At 47.7% G+C, this 17,333-nt stretch overlaps 1 protein-coding gene across 6 annotated transcripts in view; it reads left to right on the plus strand.

Moving 5' to 3' along the window:
- Positions 1-17,306, plus strand: part of PITRM1 (pitrilysin metallopeptidase 1) — a 31,921-nt gene extending 14,615 nt beyond the window's left edge. For 3 of the 6 annotated variants that reach the window (XM_029236738.1, XM_029236737.1, XM_029236741.1), the window contains 13 exons: positions 8,290-8,406; positions 9,756-9,888; positions 10,617-10,737; positions 10,849-10,925; positions 11,162-11,327; positions 11,621-11,721; positions 13,031-13,151; positions 13,448-13,504; positions 13,983-14,095; positions 15,084-15,209; positions 15,968-16,113; positions 16,338-16,440; positions 16,523-16,859. In XM_029236738.1, the coding sequence (XP_029092571.1) occupies positions 8,290-8,406; positions 9,756-9,888; positions 10,617-10,737; positions 10,849-10,925; positions 11,162-11,327; positions 11,621-11,721; positions 13,031-13,151; positions 13,448-13,504; positions 13,983-14,095; positions 15,084-15,209; positions 15,968-16,113; positions 16,338-16,440; positions 16,523-16,616 (1,475 nt within the window). In that variant the 3' untranslated portion in view covers positions 16,617-16,859. Of the gene's footprint in view, positions 1-8,289; positions 8,407-9,755; positions 9,889-10,616; positions 10,738-10,848; positions 10,926-11,161; positions 11,722-13,016; positions 13,152-13,447; positions 13,505-13,982; positions 14,096-15,083; positions 15,210-15,967; positions 16,114-16,337; positions 16,441-16,522; positions 16,860-17,190 lie in introns of those variants that run through there. The other 3 variants (XM_029236739.1, XM_029236740.1, XR_003795779.1) reach the window with 3 other exon arrangements.
- The last annotated feature ends 27 nt before the right edge of the window (positions 17,307-17,333 follow it).

Raw genomic sequence — 17,333 nt, forward strand, 5'->3', positions numbered from 1 at the left:
TTCCTTGACCTGGCTATTGTAAATAGTGCTGCAATGCACATTGGGGTGCATGTGTCTTTTTGAATTATGGTTTTCTCTAGGTATATGCCCAGTAGTGGGATTGCTGGGTCATATGGTAATTCTATTTTTAGTTTTTTAAGGAACCTCCATACTGTTCTCCATTGTGGCTGTATCAATTTACATTTCCACCAACAGTGCAAGAGGGTTTGCTTTTCTCCACACCCTCTCCAGCATTTGTTGTTCGTAGATTTTCTGATGATGCCCATTCTAACTGGTGTGAGGTGATAACGTCACTGTAGTTTTGATTTGCATTTCTCTAATAATTAGTGATGTTGAGCAGCTTTTCATGTGCTTCTTGGCCATCTGTATGTCTTCTTTGGAGAAATGTCTATGTAGGTCTTCTGCCCATTTTTGGATTGGGTTGTTTGTTTCTTTAATATTGAGTTGCATGAGCTATTTATATATTTTGGAGATTAATCCTTTGTCCGTTGATTCATTTGCAAATATTTTCTCCCATTCTGAGGGTTTTCTTTTCATCTTGTTTGCAGTTTCCTTTGCTTTCCAAAAACTTTTAAGTTTCATTAGGTCTCTGTTTCTTTTTGTTTTTATTTCCTTTACTCTAGGAGGTGGATCAAAAAAGATCTTGCTGTGATTTATGTCAGAGTGTTCTTCCTATGTTTTCCTCTAAGAGTTTTATAGTGTCCAGTCTTACATTTAGGTCTCTAATCCATTTTGAGTTTATTTTTGTGTATGGTGTTAGAGAGTGTTCTAATTTCATTCTTTTACATGTAGCTCTCCAGTTTTCCCAGCACCACTTATTGAAGAGACTGTCTTTTCTCCATTGTATATCCTTGCCTCCTTTGTCATAGAATAGTTGACCATAGGTGCGTGGGTTTGCCTCTGGGCTTTCTATCCTGTTTCATTGATCTGTATTTCTGTTTTTGTGCCCGTACCATATTGTCTTGATTACTGTAGCTTCTTAGTATAGTCTGAAGTCAGGGAGTCTGAATCCTCCAGCTCTGTTTTTTTCCCTCAAGATTGCTTTGGCTCTTCAGGGTCTTTTGTATCTCTGTACAAATTTTAAGATTTTTTGTTCTAGTTCTGTAAAAAAAAAAAAAGCCATTGGTAGTTTGATAGGGATTGCATTGAATCTGTAGATTGCTTTGGGTAGTATAGTCATTTTCACAATATTGATTCTTCCATTCCAAGAACATGGTATATCCCTCCATCCCTCCATGGTATATCCCTCCACTAAACTAAAGTTTTGTGTCATTTTTAATTTCTTTCATCAGTGTCTTATAGTTTTTTGCATACAGGTGTTTTGTCTCCCTAGGTAGGTTTATTCCTGGGTATTTTATTCTTTTTGTTGCAGTGGTAAATGGGAGTGTTTCCTTAATTTCTCTTTGCCATTTTTCATCTTTAGTGTATACAAATGCAAGAGATTTCTGTGCATTAATTTTGTATCCTGCAACTTTACCAGATTCATTGATTAGCTCTAGTAGTTTTCTGGTGGCATCTTTAGGATTCTCTATGTAGAGTATCATGTCATCTACAAACAGTGACAGTTTTACTTCTTCTTTTCCAATTTGTATTCCTTTTATTTCTTTTTCTTCTCTGACTGCCATGGCTAGGACTTCCAAAACTATGTTGAATAATAGTGGCGAGAGTGGACATCCTTCCTTGTCTTGTTCCTGATCTTAGAGGAAATGCTTTCAGGTTTTCACCATTGAGAATGATGTTTGCTGTAGGTTTGTCATATATGGCCTTAATTATGTTGAGGTAGGTTCCCTTTATGCCCACTTTCTGGAGAGTTTTTTTATCATAAATGGGTGTTGAATTTTGTCAAAAGCTTTTTCTGCATCTATTGAGATGATCATATGGTTTTTATTCAATTTGTTAATATGGTGTAACACATTGATTTGCGTGTATTGAGGAATCCTTGCGTCCCTGGGATAAATCCCACTTGATCATAGTGTATGATCCTTTTAATGTGTTGTTGGATTCTGTTTCCTAGTATTTTGTTGAGGAATTTTGCATCTGTATTCATCAGTGATACTGGTCTGTAATTTATTTTTTTGTAGTATCTTTGTCTGGTTTTGCTATCGGGGTGGTGGTGGCCTCATAGAATGAGTTTGGGAGTGTTCCTTCCTCTGCAGTGTATTGGGAGAGTTTGAGAAGGATGGGTGTTAGCTCTTCTCTAAATGTTTGGTAGAATTCACCTGTGAAGGCATCTGGTCCTGGACTTCTGTTTGTTGGAAGATTTTTAATCACAGTTTTAACTTTATTACTTGTGATTGGTCTGTTGATATTTTCTTTTTCTTCCTGCTTCAGTCTTGGAAGGTTATACGTTTCTAAGAATTTGTCTGTTTCTTCTAGGCTGTCCATTTTATTGGCATAGAGTTGCTTGTAGTAGTCTCTTAGGATGCTTTGTATTTCTGCGGTGTCTGTTGTGACTTCTCCTTTTTCATTTCTAATTTTATTGATTTGAGTCCTCTCCCTCTTTTTCTTGATGAGTCTAGCTAATGGTTTGTCAATTTTGTTTATCTTCTCAAAGAACAGCTTTTAGTTTTATTGATCTTTGCTATTGTTTTCTTTGTTTCTATTTCATTTATTTCTGCTCTGATCTTTATGATTTCTTTCCTTCTACTAACTTTGGGTTTTGTTTGTTCTTTCTAGTTCCTTTAGGTGTAACGTTAGATGGTGTTTTTGAAATTTTTCTTGTTTCTTGAGGTAAGCTTGTATTGCTATAAACTTCCTTCTTAGAACTGCTTTTGCTGCATCTCATAGGTTTTGGATCATTGTGTTTTCGTTGTAATTTCTCTCTAGGCATTTTTTGATTTCCTCTTTGATTTCTTCAGTGATCTCTTGGTTATTTAGTAACATATTGTTTAACCTCCATGTGTTTGTGTTTTTTATGGTTTTGTTCCCTGAAATTGATCTCTAACCTCATAGTGTTGTGGTCAGAAAAGATGCTTGATATGATTTCAATTTTCTTAAATTTACTGAGGCTTGATTTGTGACCCAAGATGTGATCTATCCTGGAGAATGTTCCATGCGCACTTGAGAAGAAAGTGTAATCTGCTGTTGGGTGGACTGTACTATAAATATCAATTCAATCTATCTGGTCTATTGTGTCATTTTAAGCTCATGTTCCTTATTAATTTTCTGTTTGGATGATCTGTCCGTTGGGGTAAGTGAGGTGTTAAGGTCCCCCACTATTATTGTGTTACTGTCGATTTCCTCTTTTAATTAGCAGTTGCCTTATGTATTGAGGTCCTCCTATGTTGGGTGCATATATATTTCTAATTATTATGTCTTGGATTGATCCCTTGATCATTATGTAGTGTCCTTCCTTGTCTCTTGTAATATTCTTTATTTCAAAGTCTGTTTTATCTGATATGAGTTGCTACTCCAGCTTTCTTTTGATTTCCATTTGCATGGAACATCTCTTTCCATCCCCTCACTTTCAGTCTGAATGTGTCCCTAGGTCTGAAGTGGGTCTCTTGTAGACAGCATATATATGTGTCTTGTTTTTGTATCCATTCAGCGAGCGTGTGTCTTTTGCTTGGAGCATTTAATCCATTCACTTTTAAGGTAATTATCGATATGTATGTTCTTATGACCATTTTCTTAATTGTTCTGGGTTTGTTTTTGTAGATCCTTTTCTTTTCTTGTGTTTCCCACTTAGAGAAGTTCCTTTAGCATTTGTTGTAGAGCTGGTTTGATGGTGCTGAATTCTCTTAGCTTTTGCTTGTCTGTAGCTTTTGATTTCTCCAACGAATCTGAATGAGATCCTTGCTGGGTAGAGTAACCTTGGTTGTAGGTTCTTCCCTTTCATGACTTTAAATATATCATGCCACTCCCTTCTGGGTTGTAGAGTTTCTGCTGAGAAATCAGCTGTTAACCTTATGGGAGTTCCCTTGTATGTTATGTCGTTTTTCCCTGTTGGTTTCAATAATTTTTCTTTGTCTTTAATTTTTGTCAATTTCATTACTAGGTGTCTCGGTGTGTTTCTCCTTGGGTTTATCCTGCCTGGGACTCTCCGCACTTCCTGGACTTGGGTGGCCGTTTCCTTTCCCATGTTAGGGAAGTTTCGACTATAATCTCTTCAGATATTTTCTCATGTCCTTTCTCTCTTCTCCTTCTGGGACCCCTATAATGCAAATGTTGTTGCATTTAATGTTGTCCCAGAGGTCTCTTAGGCTGTCTTTATTTCTTTTCATTCTTTTTTCTTTATGCTGTTCCTCGGCAGTGAATTCCACCATTCTGTCTTCCAGGTCACTTATCCGTTCTTCTGCCTCAGTTATTCTGCTATTGATTCCTTCTAGTGTAGTTTTCATTTCAGTTATTGTATTGTTCATCTGTTTGATCTTTAATTCTTCTAGGTGTTTTTTAAACATTTCTTGCATCTTCTTGATCTTTGTCTCCATTCTTTTTCCCAAGGTCCTGGATCATCTTCACTATCATTATTCTGAATTCTTTTTCTGGAAAGTTGCCTATCTCCACTTCATTTAGTTGTTTTTCTGTGGTTTTATCTTGTTCCTTCATCTGGTACAAAGTCCTCTACCTTTTCATCTTGTCTATCTTTCTGTGGATGTGGTTTTTGTTCCACAGGCTGCAGGATTGTAGTTCTTGCTTCTGCTTTCTGCCCTCTGGTGAATGAGGCTATCTAGAGGCTTGCGCAAGTTTCCTGATGGGAGGGACTGGTGGTGAGTACAGCTGGCTGTTGCTCTGGTGTGAACAGCTCTGTAAAACTTTAATCTGCTTGTCTGCTGATGGGTGGGACTGGGTTCCCTCCCTGTTGGTTGTTTGGCCTGAGGCGACCCAACACTGGAGCCTACTGGCTCTTTGGTGGGGCTAATGGCAGACTCTGGGAGGGCTCACGCCAAGGAGTACTTCCCAGAAATTCTGCTGCCAGTGTCCTGGTCCCCACGGTGAGACACAGCCACCCCCCCCCGCCTCTGCCGGAGACCCTCCAACACTAGCAGGTAGGTCTAGTTCAGTCTCCTATAGGGTCACTGCTCCTTCCCGATGCACACACTACTTTGTGTGTGCCCTCCAAGAATGGAGTCTCGTTTCTCCCAGTCCTGTCGAAGTCCTGCAGTCAAATCCTGCTAGCTTTCAAAGTCTGATTGTCTAGGAATTCCTCCTCCCGTTGCCAGACCCGCAGGTTGGGAAGCCTGACGTGGGGCTCAGAACCTTCACTCCAGTGGGTGGACTTCTGTGGTATAAGTGTTCCCCAGTCTGTGAGTCACCCACTTAGCAGTTATGGGATTTGATTTTACTGTGATTGCACCCCTCCTACCATCTCATTGTGACTTCTCCTTTGTCTTTGGACGTGGGGTATCTTTTTTGTTGAGTTCCAGTGTCTTCCTGTTGATGATTGTTCAGCAGTTAGTTGTGATTCCCGTGCTCTCACAAGAGGGAGTAAGCGCACGTCCTTGTACTCTGCCATCTTGAACCAATCTATTATGAAATACTGAATATAGTTCCCTGTGCTATACAGTAGGACCTTGTTGTTTATCTATTTTATATATAGTAGTGTGTATGCTAATCACAAACTCCTAATTTATCCCTCTTCCCTTTCCCTTTGGTAACCAGATGTTTGTTTTCTATGTCTGTGTGTCTGTTTTGTAAGTTCATTTGTATCATATTTTAGATTGCACATATAAGTAATATCATATGATACTTGTCTTTCTTTGTCTGACTTCACTTAATATGATAATCTCGAAGTCCATCCATGTTGCTACAAATGTCTTCCATAAATTTAACATGCTAATTGTGATTAATATGATAAACTTCTGCTTTGTGAGTGCCAATTGACAAGTTCCATCTTCCTTTTTTTAAGTTTTTTTTTTAATTGAGGAAAAACTGACGTAATGTATTAGTTTCAGATGTATGACTTACTGATTTGATACATTTGTATATTGTGAGATGGTCACCACAATTAGTCTAGTTAACATCTGTCATCACATGTAGTTTTTTGTCTTGTGATGAGAACTTTTAAATTTTATCATCTTAGCAGTTTTCAAATCTCAATACAGTATTACTGACTTTAGTAACAGTGCTGTACATTACACCCTCAGGGCTTACTTAGAACTGCAAACTTGTAGCTTTGACCCCTTCATCCATTCCCCCACCCCACAACCACCAGTCTGTTCTCTGTATATATGAGCTTGCTTTTTTGTGTTTTTATTTTGTAGATTGCACCTATAAGTGAGTTCATAGGTATTTATTTTTCTCTATCTGACTTATTTCACTAAGCATAATACTCTCAAGGTTCATCCACATTGTAGCAAATTGCAGCATTTCCTCCTTTGTGACTGTGTAGTGTTCCACTGTGTGTGTGTGTGTGTGTATCACATCTTTTTTTACCCATTCATCTGTCAATGGACATTTAGTTTGTTTCCATATCTTGGCTGTTGTAAATAGTACTGCTGTGAACATTGGTGTGCATATATCTTTTCAAATTAGTGTTTTTATTTTCTTCAGATAAATAAGCAGGAGTAGGAGTGCTGGGTCATATGGTAGTTCTAGTTTTAATATTTTGAGGAACTGCCATACTGTTTTCCATAGTGGCTGCACCAATTTACATCCCCACAATCAGTGCACAATGGTTCCCTTTTCTCCACATCCTCACCAACACTTGTTATCTCTTGTCTTTTTTATTATAGCTGTTCTGACAGGTGTGAGGTGATGTCTCATGTGTTTTGATTTGCATTTCCCTGAAGAGTGATGTTGAGCACCTTTTCTTATAGCTGTTGGCCATCTGTGTGCTTCTTTGGAGAAATGCCTGTTTAGGTCCTCAGCCCATTTTTTAATTGGATCGTTTGTATTTTGCTATTGAGTTCATTAAATATTTTGGATATTAGCCCCTTACCAGATAATATTTGATTTGCAAGTTTTCTCTCCCGCTGTGTACATGCCTTTTCATGTTGACAGATTCCTTTGCTGTCAGAAGCTTTTTAGTTTGATGTGGTCCCACCCATCTTCCGTCTGTGCTTATAGCCATTTGTGGCACAGAAGGTAATTCCATGCCTCAGCACAGACCGTGCGTTCCCTGAGTTGTCAGGCGTCTGGCCTGGCCGTGGAGGTACGTGTGAAGGGATGCAGGGCCTGGTTAAAGAGCGTGTTTCTGTCTTCCAGATCACTGCACAGCCCCTTAGGGAGGACACAGTGCTAGAGCATTTACTGTTAGGTCAGTAAGTCTTGAGTGTGGACTTCAGTGCAAAGAATCAGTGAGTCAGGGTCCAATCTGGAGATGAACACCAATGAGAAGTGGGAATGGGAGATTAATTTATTGGAAACATCAAACAATCTTCCAGTTTGGGGGTCTGTGTGTATCGTGTGAAGGGCCGTGGCTGGACCGTTGGGAGCCTGTGTCTGGTGGAGGAGAGTGCTCGCAGCCTCTGCTGCCCTGATGCATTTCCCCCCCCAAGAGGAGCAGCATCCAGATGGGAGCAGCTGAGCTGGGGCCGGTGGGCGTGTTCTCCAGGACAAGGACAGGAGGCCAAACGCAGAGAATGAAGCGTCTGAGGGGTGGCGTTGGGGTGCTCTGCTTGACTGTGGGGAGACGGCCAGGTCGGGGGGCCTTGAAAGTGCAGGGGGTTCCTCAGAGCATGGGGAGCCAGGTCCTCGGGCTTCCACGGGGCACAGGTGGGTCCCTGGGAGCAGCTGCGCCGAAACCCCTCTGCGGGCCGGGGACCCAGTGCTGGGGACTCGGGGAGGTAGGCGTGGGGGGTGAGGTGACAGCGGGAGCGCTGACTTTACCCCGTGACGTCCCCCAGCTACAGCCTGGGGCCCCTCCCCATGGGCTGCCCAGTCTGTACAAAGGGGGCATCTACCCTCTGATCAGGCCCAGAAAATGTATTTTACCCATTTTTGTAATTTGTGAACTTTATGTAATTACAGAAGCATATTGCTGAGGTTTGTGAAAATGACATAAGAATAAACAGGCACAAAAGTTAGTAAGTTTTAATCCACTAGTTCAGTCTCTAGTAGAAAATTTTGGTTGGGGGCAGAGGGGAAACTGCTGGAGCAAACTGCTCCCCCCTTCCCCCAGCAAAATCCTTCTCTTAAATTGCTGAGAATGAGAATTAGGAAGAGAGCTGCCTGCCGAGCTGGTTATTATGCTTCTAAATCTGGTTTCCTGGGAAACCTGAACCCCAGTGCTGACAGGCTCCCCACGCTTGGCATGGGAGAGGCTGAGCCTTAATGTAAGTTAATAAATAGGAGCTGAACTGAGTAAGAGCTTCTAAGTATCATCCTGGATGTTTATTCCCCTCTTAGGTTTGGAATTACAGGCTCAGCAAAGCCAACCTCAGGACGCGTCGTGTCTGCCCGCGTTGAAGGTGTCGGACATCGAGCCCCGCATCCCGTTCACTGAGGTGGAGGTGGCTCTGGCAGGTCGGTGGCGGGTCTTGGTGCCCCGGCTGGGGTTTAGGCTGTGTCTCAGCGTCCACAGGGGGAGAATCACCAGTGGGTGTCTTCATAGGACGTTCAAGCCCCGTTCCTAGTCCAGCTCAGCGATGGCAGATGTGGACTTGAGGGCCTGTGTGTGTTTTTCCCCGGGTGGGTCCGACAGGGCCGAGCTGCCTCTGGGGGCGGGGAGGCCTCAGGTTCCGCTGTGTGTGTGTTCATGCAGTTCTCAAGGGCACAGGTGTCCTCTGGGCCCCTTGCCCACACCCACTCCTTAGCCCAGCCGGGGTCCAGGGGCCCACAGCACTAGGTGTCGCATTGTGGGGCACGGAGGGGGTGGCAACCGCTCCTTCCTGGCGTCCGCCCACGTCTGCGCGCATCACTCGCTTCTGCTGGACACAGACATGCCCTGTGGTGCTGATGCTTCTCTACATGGCTGTGATGAGACTTTGCTGCTCCTTCCTGAGCAGGTCTGACAACAGCCTTACACCTTCACTGGTTCCCGCGTCTAGTTTAGGATTCAGGCTGTGCGCGAGCATCCCTTTGACTTGTGTGACATGCCTGTTGTTGTCGTCCCGGGGCCCGTCCCATTTACCACACCTGATGCATTCATTTGCGCATGTACATTAGGCCTCCTCTCCGGCCCAGGCTTCTGGGAAGTGGGGTTCATGTGCCACTGATCGTTTAACCCCCTCAGGTTTGGTTTATCAGTGAAGTTCATTGTGTTCAAGGAAGGAATCAGTGAAGTGATTTGTCATCAGTAGGCGCCTTAGCTCCTCCGCTGGTTCAGGGTACTGCGCTCGGGGTGTAAAAAGTAGAACACACAGTTGTTAGGGACCTGGGGCCACAGAGGCCTGGGGTGTCGAGCGTGGTGGGTTCCACTGTGCTGTGGGTCATGAGGGTCCTCGGGTTTGGGGACAGGACTTGTTAGGGGGTGAGTTGCATTTGGGGTGGGTGAAAGTGAGGTCACCTGTTGTGGGAGTGGCCTGCCAGAGTCCCTGCCGATACCCAGGAGGGTCTGGGTGCAGGCGGGGAGGGCGGCTGGGCTGCAGCTGGACTGTGGGGTGTTTAGAAAACCCCAAGAACGTTCATACTCTGCTCTCGTTTTTCACGAAGCGCAAGGATTACGTAGCGTTGAAGACTTTCAGCTTTTGTTGTAATGAAAGTCCAAGAGGGAAATTTGTCTGAATTATGGCAAATGAATAGTGTTATTTTGCTAATATAAAATGTAAACCATCATCCTTGAAAAGCTTTAGCATTTAAAAAATATTAAATGATGGTTACATGGTTAAAACTTTACTGGTAAAAATTATAAAGAAGTGCCTTTCCTCCTGCAGCTGGGGACACACCCGTCCAGTACTGCACGCAGCCCACCAATGGCGTGATCTACTTCAGAGCCTTCTCGAGTCTGAACACCCTGCCCGAGGAGCTCCGGCCCTATGTGCCCCTCTTCTGCAACGTCCTCACCAAGTAAGGGGCTCCTTCTGGGGCGAAGACACGCATTTATAGAACTCTGCACGTCATCTCATATTTATTAGTGGATGTTTTCTGTGTGTGTTGTTTCAGTGTATCAGTAATCAATTTTCAGTGAGTCATTTTAATTTTCAAATCCCGTAGTGTTACAGAAAGGTGGATTGTGTATTTGTTGAGAATTTTCCTTATGGTAATCATACTTTCTTACTAAAATACAGTACATTAAAATATTTATAAATGTAGAGCACAAGGTATTACAGATATAGCTATATCTCAACAACTGAGTTTCTTTTTAAGATTATGAAGAGATGATTATTTTCATCAGAAAATGTAAGCCTTTAAATATGACGTGTAGGCCTGGGGTCACCCCCGGAGGAGGTGAACCTTTCCCGAGTTCTCTGCCCTTTTATCAGTATGGCTCCCACCGCCTGCCCTTCCACGGCGGCGTGGATTCAGGAAAACTCAGTCATCGCCTTGGCTTGAATTAGTTCTTACATTAGGAACAGCGATTAGAAAGTTTCCTACAAAAGAAGTCGAAGTGACTTTCTTTTCTTAAGGCTCATTCTTCACATTTCACCCCCAAGACTACCTGACCAGAGCGGCTGCAGCCTGCAGAGTTTGGGGGTGGGGGCGGGAGCAGCTGCTGGGCTGGCAGGCAGTGGTTGGGGGGACATGCTGCATGGGAACCCGGCCCTCCCTGGTGACTCCACGCTCTCCCTGCACAGGCTGGGCTGCGGCGCCCTCGACTACAGGGAGCTGGCCCAGCAGGTGGACCTGAAGACGGGGGGCCTGGCTGCTGCCCCCCACGTGCTCCCCGACGACTCACACCTCGACACCTACGAGCAGGTAGCCGTTTCCTCAGCACAGAGTGGTGAGGGTTGGCTTCTCCTGCGTCTTTTTTTCTTTTAAATTATATCATAATTAATTTCTTATTCTTTTTCTTCTGTCATGATTTAGGGTGTGCTCTTTTCATCTTTCTGCCTTGATAGAAACCTACCAGACATGATGCATCTGTGGAGTGAAATCTTTAACAAGTAAGTATTTGCAAAGACGTAAATCCCCAGACATGCCAGAGACCTGAGTCTGCCGGGTCCTGAGAGCGGAAGCCGCATGCCTTTGTTGGTTGTTGGTTTCTTTCCCCGTGACTCCTGTGGACTCGTGACATCTCCAGGGGCGGTTTACATCATCTAAGAACCTACACTTAGCAAATTTCCCTGCTGTTGAAGGGGGCGTGGCTGGGTCTCATTTACTACCTTTTCTTTCTCCGCAGCCCCTGCTTTGAGGCCGAGGAGCACTTCCGAGTGCTGGTGAAGATGACAGCTCAGGAGCTGTCCAACGGGGTCCCCGACGCAGGCCACCTCTACGCGTCCATCAGGGCAGGCAGGACGCTGGCACCTGCGGGGGACCTGCAGGAGATCTTTGGGGGGATGGACCAGGTGACGCGCTCAGGGGCGGCTGGGTCTCCGGGGCTCGTAAGAGATTGTTCGTGTCTCAGGAAGGCTCACTCAAACTGGCCAAGTTTCATGGGGAAAAAGTTTTTTCGCTCACCCTCCTCCTTCCAGCCTGCAGCCCCTCCCCCACCCCGCAGCCGAGCAAGTACGCGTCCCCCACGAGCACAGAACCTGGCCCTGCCGCTGCCCCACCCCGTGTCCCCGCAGGACCCCGTATCAGGGAAGTCTGGTTCAGGCCAAGGGCGCATCTATCTCTACCTGTCAGTTCTCTGGCTTAGGTGAGGCTCATGAAGAGAATCGCAGAGATGACGGACATCAAGCCCATCCTGAGGAAGCTCCCACGCATCAGGAAGCATCTTTTGAACCGTGATAACTTCAGGTGGGGTTGCAGTTTGTTTCTAAGCAGAGACTCCACCCTCATCCTGTGTCACTACGTGGAGTTGTAGACGCTTTTAGGAAACGCTTGGGAGACTACAGAACCGTTCTAGACTCCAGACGTTCTAACCATGAAAGAGCTGTTTTATACAGAATTTGAACAAGTGTCTTGGGAGGTGGGGAGGAGGGCAGGCTGCTTTAACCTGGAGCCACAGGTGGACTCCCTGCTGCACGAGTCAACAGCCGATGTTCCGTAAATGAGCATCAGCGAGACCCCGCCGAGGTCCTCTTGCCCGAGGCCACGGTGAAAGCGCAGAGGTTCTTGTGAGAGTAATTGTGCACCAGTTTGGGGTGAACACCAGCCTCTGCACGTGGTCGGCCTTCAGCTCAGGTTGTGACACGAACGAGACTTAAAGGGGACGACAGCTGTTGAGGTGGCAGCACCCGCCTCACCGCCAGCGCTGCTGCCTTAGATGAGCTTGCATCTCCCTCCGTGGAACACGCCCCAGGACGTTGGCCCGGCAGTTCTTGGGAGTCACTAGCAGGCTCTCCCGGACCATCTGGGCAGCAGGAGGTTGGGGCCTCTGGCCAGCAGTTAGTTCCTGGGCCACCCGTGCACTCACGGCTGGTGTCTCAGGGAACTTAACCACGGGGCCCTTCTCTGTTTCCTCCATGAAATAGTCCTTTGCAGATTTAGGGCAAGGAAGGAGAGCATGTTTGCAAAGCAGTTGGTCTAGAGCCTAGAACACGTTGTTGTCATGGTACCTGTTATTTCAACGAAAATAGACTTAGTATTTATGGCCAAAACCAGAAAGGATACAATTTGTCAGTGTACTGTATGTATGATGGTGTCTGTGATTCTGTAGAGTTCAGAAGAGCCACAGAGAAATGTTTTTGGGGAGCGTGGCAGTTCTTTGCCTACTCACACTTTTCTACTTTAATGACTGGTTCATTCTGTTCCAGACAATAATTACTCTGATACTGTAGCCCTGAAGGCACTGTTGGAGATCTAGTCTCTGCGTCCTCCTTGTTCTCAGGAGAGCACAGAGTTTAGCGGAGCTGGCTGCTTATTGTCTGTAACACACTGAGATAAGGGACAGGCTTTTTTGTACCTGGAAAACGTGGTGAAGGAAGACGGCTGTAGTGTTGCCTTGTTTGGCTGCTGTTTTATTCGGTTTTTGTTTTTACATGTAAACGTTTTTACACTTTTGAGCATTATTTTGTATGTGAGTCATTTTTGTTTTAATTATGCAAAATGTAACATTTTTATTTTTCATAGTAATGGTTTTCTGCACATAGACTTTTTAAAACAGATGTTCCGTGAATGCTACTCCCCAGCAAATGTCTCAGGTGGAGAATTCGGTGGACAACTTCCTCAGGACCCTCAGCCGGAGTAAGAAGGAGTGGAAGCCTGCGCGCCCACATGTGGTGGAGGTGAGGTTGTGCCCCCTGCCCGCCCGCCTGCCCGTGGGGCCAGGAACCCCAGTGAATCCAAACCCTGTAGTTTGGCCTTCGATCCTGTGCTCCCCTGTAGCCACTTGAGCCTTGCAGTGAAGTCTCCTGATTGGAGGACCACTTGGGCTGGGGATGCAGCAGCCTCAGAGCTGGGAGCCTTGAGCAGATGTACCCTGACGCTTGTCGTGAGCTCTGTGCACTTCCTAGAACGTACCTTACCTGCCCACGTGAGCTTAGGTATTTACTCATTTCTCTGGGAAACATTTTACTTTCAGAAACCTGCACCTAAGGGACCTGGCAGGCACTCCCCATTCACGAGGAAGCTGGTGACGGTGAGTCCCTTCTGCTTAATGCCCTGCCCGCTGCGCATCCGTGTGCCCTTCCGTCACCAGCTGGGTGGTGTCGGGTAGGACCGCCAGGTGCTGTCTGTGTGGACGCCTCGTGTTCAGTCCACCTGTGTTTAAACGTCACTGCCACATAGGGGTCACCTCCCCTCCTGTGCGCCCTGCTGCCCCTGAGCTCTGGTGGCTGGCCTGGCTTGTCCTTGGGGAGTGACCGAGCAAGGTCACACACACTGCCCTGGGAGTGGCATGGCATGAGATGGTCCCAGGGGAGTCTGGGTTGGGGGTAGGATACCTCATTCAGCTGTGAGGTGAGGTTGTGCAGGACGAGGTTATCAGTGCCTGGCTGTTACATGTGGGGACGTGGCTAGTGCCACTCAGGGTGTCACAGTGCGGGGGGGGCTGGGTACTCGGGGGCACCTGCCCAGCTGGCCCCTGGGCCACACGTGGTGACGGCCTCTGCCCCTAGGACCCCACCTTCAAGCCCTGCCCGATGAAGACGCACTTCCAGCTCCCGTTCCCGGTCAACTACGTAGCCGAGTGTATCCGGACTGCCCCGTACGCGGCCCCGGCCCACGCCAGGTGCGAGGGGGTGGGGCTCCGTCGGGACTCTTAATGGTGGGTGCAGAGCAGGTGCGGCGCTGCCACCGGGCTCACGGGAAAGTGTGTCTGTGGGAAGTGTCATCACAGCTCCTCTTTTCCATCAGCTTGTTTCCGTGTTTACAGGAATCAGACACTCTGCCAGGCCCTCAGGAGTAGGAACGTGTGTTTCAATGTTGAATAGAAAGATGTAGGTTCAGAAACAAAAACAAGAGGTACCTACCTACTCCTGGGTGCTGGGATCATAGGTGTTTTTTCCATTCTTTTGTATTTTATAATTTCCCTTACGTAACAGAAATAAGTTTCTGAAAAAAGATGCGTGGAGGGTGGACCCCCCTGTCCCTGTTGGGGATCAGGGCCTATCTGCACGGGGTCTCCACCCTCTCCCGGAGCCTCGGGTTCACTCCTGCACCCGCGTCCCCTCTGCCTGCGTTGCCTGCTCTGTTGTAGAAAAGACCAGTCGAGGGGCTGGGGGGCGTGAGTGGGCAAGGCCCCCGTCGGGTCGGCCTGGCTGCTGTCCTTCCGGAACCACCTCGGCTGTGCTGGGGCAGCAGCTGTCACTGCTCACGATGGAAGTCTTGGGGACGTGGGACCTCTGATAGAAGCTCACGCTGTTAGAGTGTTTTCTGAGGGAGGGACGCCTCGTGTGTACACGCATGAGCGCACAGCTGACACAGGGGTTTAAGTAAGTGATAGGCCACACGTTCGCCTGCATCATGGAAACCACTCACTGCTAAACGTTCCGTGTGCCGCAGCAGGTCAAGCAGGAGGGAAGTTCCTGTCTCCGTCACCCAAGCCTCTGAAAGTTCATCTTCCTCACGTTTTTCTCCTATTTTAAAATTTAAAAAGGGTCATGATGTATGTATCACTTTACTTGGTTCTAAATTTTGTTCTCAGACACACTTGCCATTGTCTTGGGTTACTGTGTGTTACATATTCAGTACTGCCCTGCCAGCTGCGTTTTTTTCAGTCTCAAGATCCTGGCACGCTTGATGACAGCGAAATTCTTGCACACGGAAATTCGAGAAAAAGGCGGTGCTTATGGTGGAGGCGCCAGACTCAGCTACGGCGGGATCTTCACGCTCTACTCATACAGGTGAGTCGGGCCGTCTGGCCCCAGTGTTCTCACGCGGAGTGATCTTCAGAAAAACGCTTCCGCTGTCTTCGCTGGGCCGGCGTGTAACCCCACCCAGCAAGCTCGTTTAGGCTGCAGGCCTTAGGGACAGCGGGAGGGGACAGAAAATAGCTCTGGGGTTTGGTAACCAGGGTGTGTAAGATGACCTGGAAGCTCTCCGGGGCTGGGCTAGGTCTTCAGGCCCAGACTGTTCCGCCCTTTTACGTCTTTGTTCTGTGGCCCTGCTGCCGCCCCCGACTGCTTCATGTCCCGTGACATGGACTGATGTGGTCATGCAGGGGCTGCGGGTCTCGAGGGACATGAAAAACGAGGCGTTTCCCACAAGATGCCCTCAGGACATGCACGTGTGAATGAGGGGCCTTGGAGCTCTTTCTGTTCAGGGGAGGACCCTGGAAACTGGCCTCTGAGGGGTGATCATTGCGCCGTCTGGGTGCATCTTATGAGCGTCTTCTGTTCCTTCCGGCCGGTCCCCCGGCTCTCCTGTCCTGGGACACAGCAGTGTAGTCAGTGATCAGGTGGCAAAGTGCGGGTGACAGGTGAGGTCTGCACGGAGAGTGTCGGTGGCTTGTGTGGCCACATGTCAATTTCCAGAGTACTGGGTTGTCTGGACTGTTAAAACAGCATTAACAACCCCGAAGCATGGAAGAACTGAAGTCGTGCCTGGGTGTCCCCTATACTTTTTCTGCCAAACATGTGAGTCTGACTCCTTGGGTCTCCAGGGACCCGCATTCCACGGAGACGCTGCAGTCCTTCCTGAGGGCCGTCGACTGGGCCAAGTCTGGGAGGTTCACGCAGCAGGACATCAACGAGGCAAAGCTCTCTGTCTTCGCCGCCGTGGATGCTCCGGTGGCTCCTTCAGACAAAGGTATCTGGCATAGGTAACGTGCCTCGAGCCGTGGTGTCAACAGCCGGGACCCCACGCGGCTCCCCGGGCTCGCGCCCTCCCAGCCTCCACGAGACCGTGCATCTCAGCCGAGTCGGGAGGAGAGCGGGCGCGTGACAGGCAGTGGTGTGACCTTTGGTGGAAACAGGCTGTAAAGGGCCAAGGTGGCCACATGCCCCTCCATCCTGTCGCTTGTGCTCACTCAGGCCTGGACTGCTTCCTGTATGGCCTCTCGGATGAGGCGAAGCAGGCGCACCGCGAGCAGCTCTTCGCTGTCAGCCACGAAGATCTGGTTGACGTGAGCAACAGGTGAGTAGGGGCCAGGTGGTTTAGTGCCCAGACCCTGCGCCCCCTGCTGCTGCCTGGGTGACCCCCACCCGTCCACCTGCAGGTACCTGGGCACCGGGAGGAGCACACATGGCATAGCTGTGCTCGGACCAGACAATGAGAGCATTGCCAAGGACCCGTCGTGGATAGTTAGATAGCAGATGACCCTGACTCCATGGGACTTGGCCCAGCCTTAGGCCTCCTGACACTGAGCTCTGTGCTTTTCCGACCATTATTATTTTTTTGCAAAACTCTTGATCATATGTATATGTGATCATATATATCATTACAATTTTGCCTGGCAAGTCAGACGAGATTATAGTTAAGACTTTCTAATGCTATGAATGCTTATTTTACCTATTAATCCTAGAACATGTATTTTAAAAATAAAAGGTGACTCTGACCTACCTATGCTTTATAGTCATTATTATTTTAAATCACTTTTGTTAAAGCAGTTTTTAGGACCTTTATGGAAATGCATGAGCAAAGGGACAGAGGTGTCCTGACGTCTGCTCTCCACTCACCCCGGCGGTGGGGCTGCACCAAGGCCGCGGGGCAGCGGGTGCGGTGGACAGGCCTGGAGGACGTGGGGCTGGGGAACAGCATCAACTCTGACTCCGGGATCTGACTCCTCCACCCCTCCGGGATCTGACTCCTCCACCCCGTCAGGCTGAAAGGAAACTGCCGGCCCTGCCTTGAAAGGAACTGAATTCCCTCCTCCACCTCCTGCAGGTGCACAGCAGGGGCAGACTCAGCTCACGTCTAAAGACTCGGGTGTGCATCCACCCCCGCCCCGAGGGGTATCACCTTACCTGGCGCCCTAGTCCAGGGCCCTCCTGGTGCACTTGGTGAGTCACCCACGCGCCTGCCAGTCA

This window comes from Monodon monoceros, unplaced genomic scaffold (assembly GCF_005190385.1).
Source record: "Monodon monoceros isolate NGI ecotype Baffin Bay Population unplaced genomic scaffold, NGI_Narwhal_1 Super_Scaffold_21, whole genome shotgun sequence".
Lineage (NCBI taxonomy): Eukaryota > Metazoa > Chordata > Mammalia > Artiodactyla > Monodontidae > Monodon > Monodon monoceros.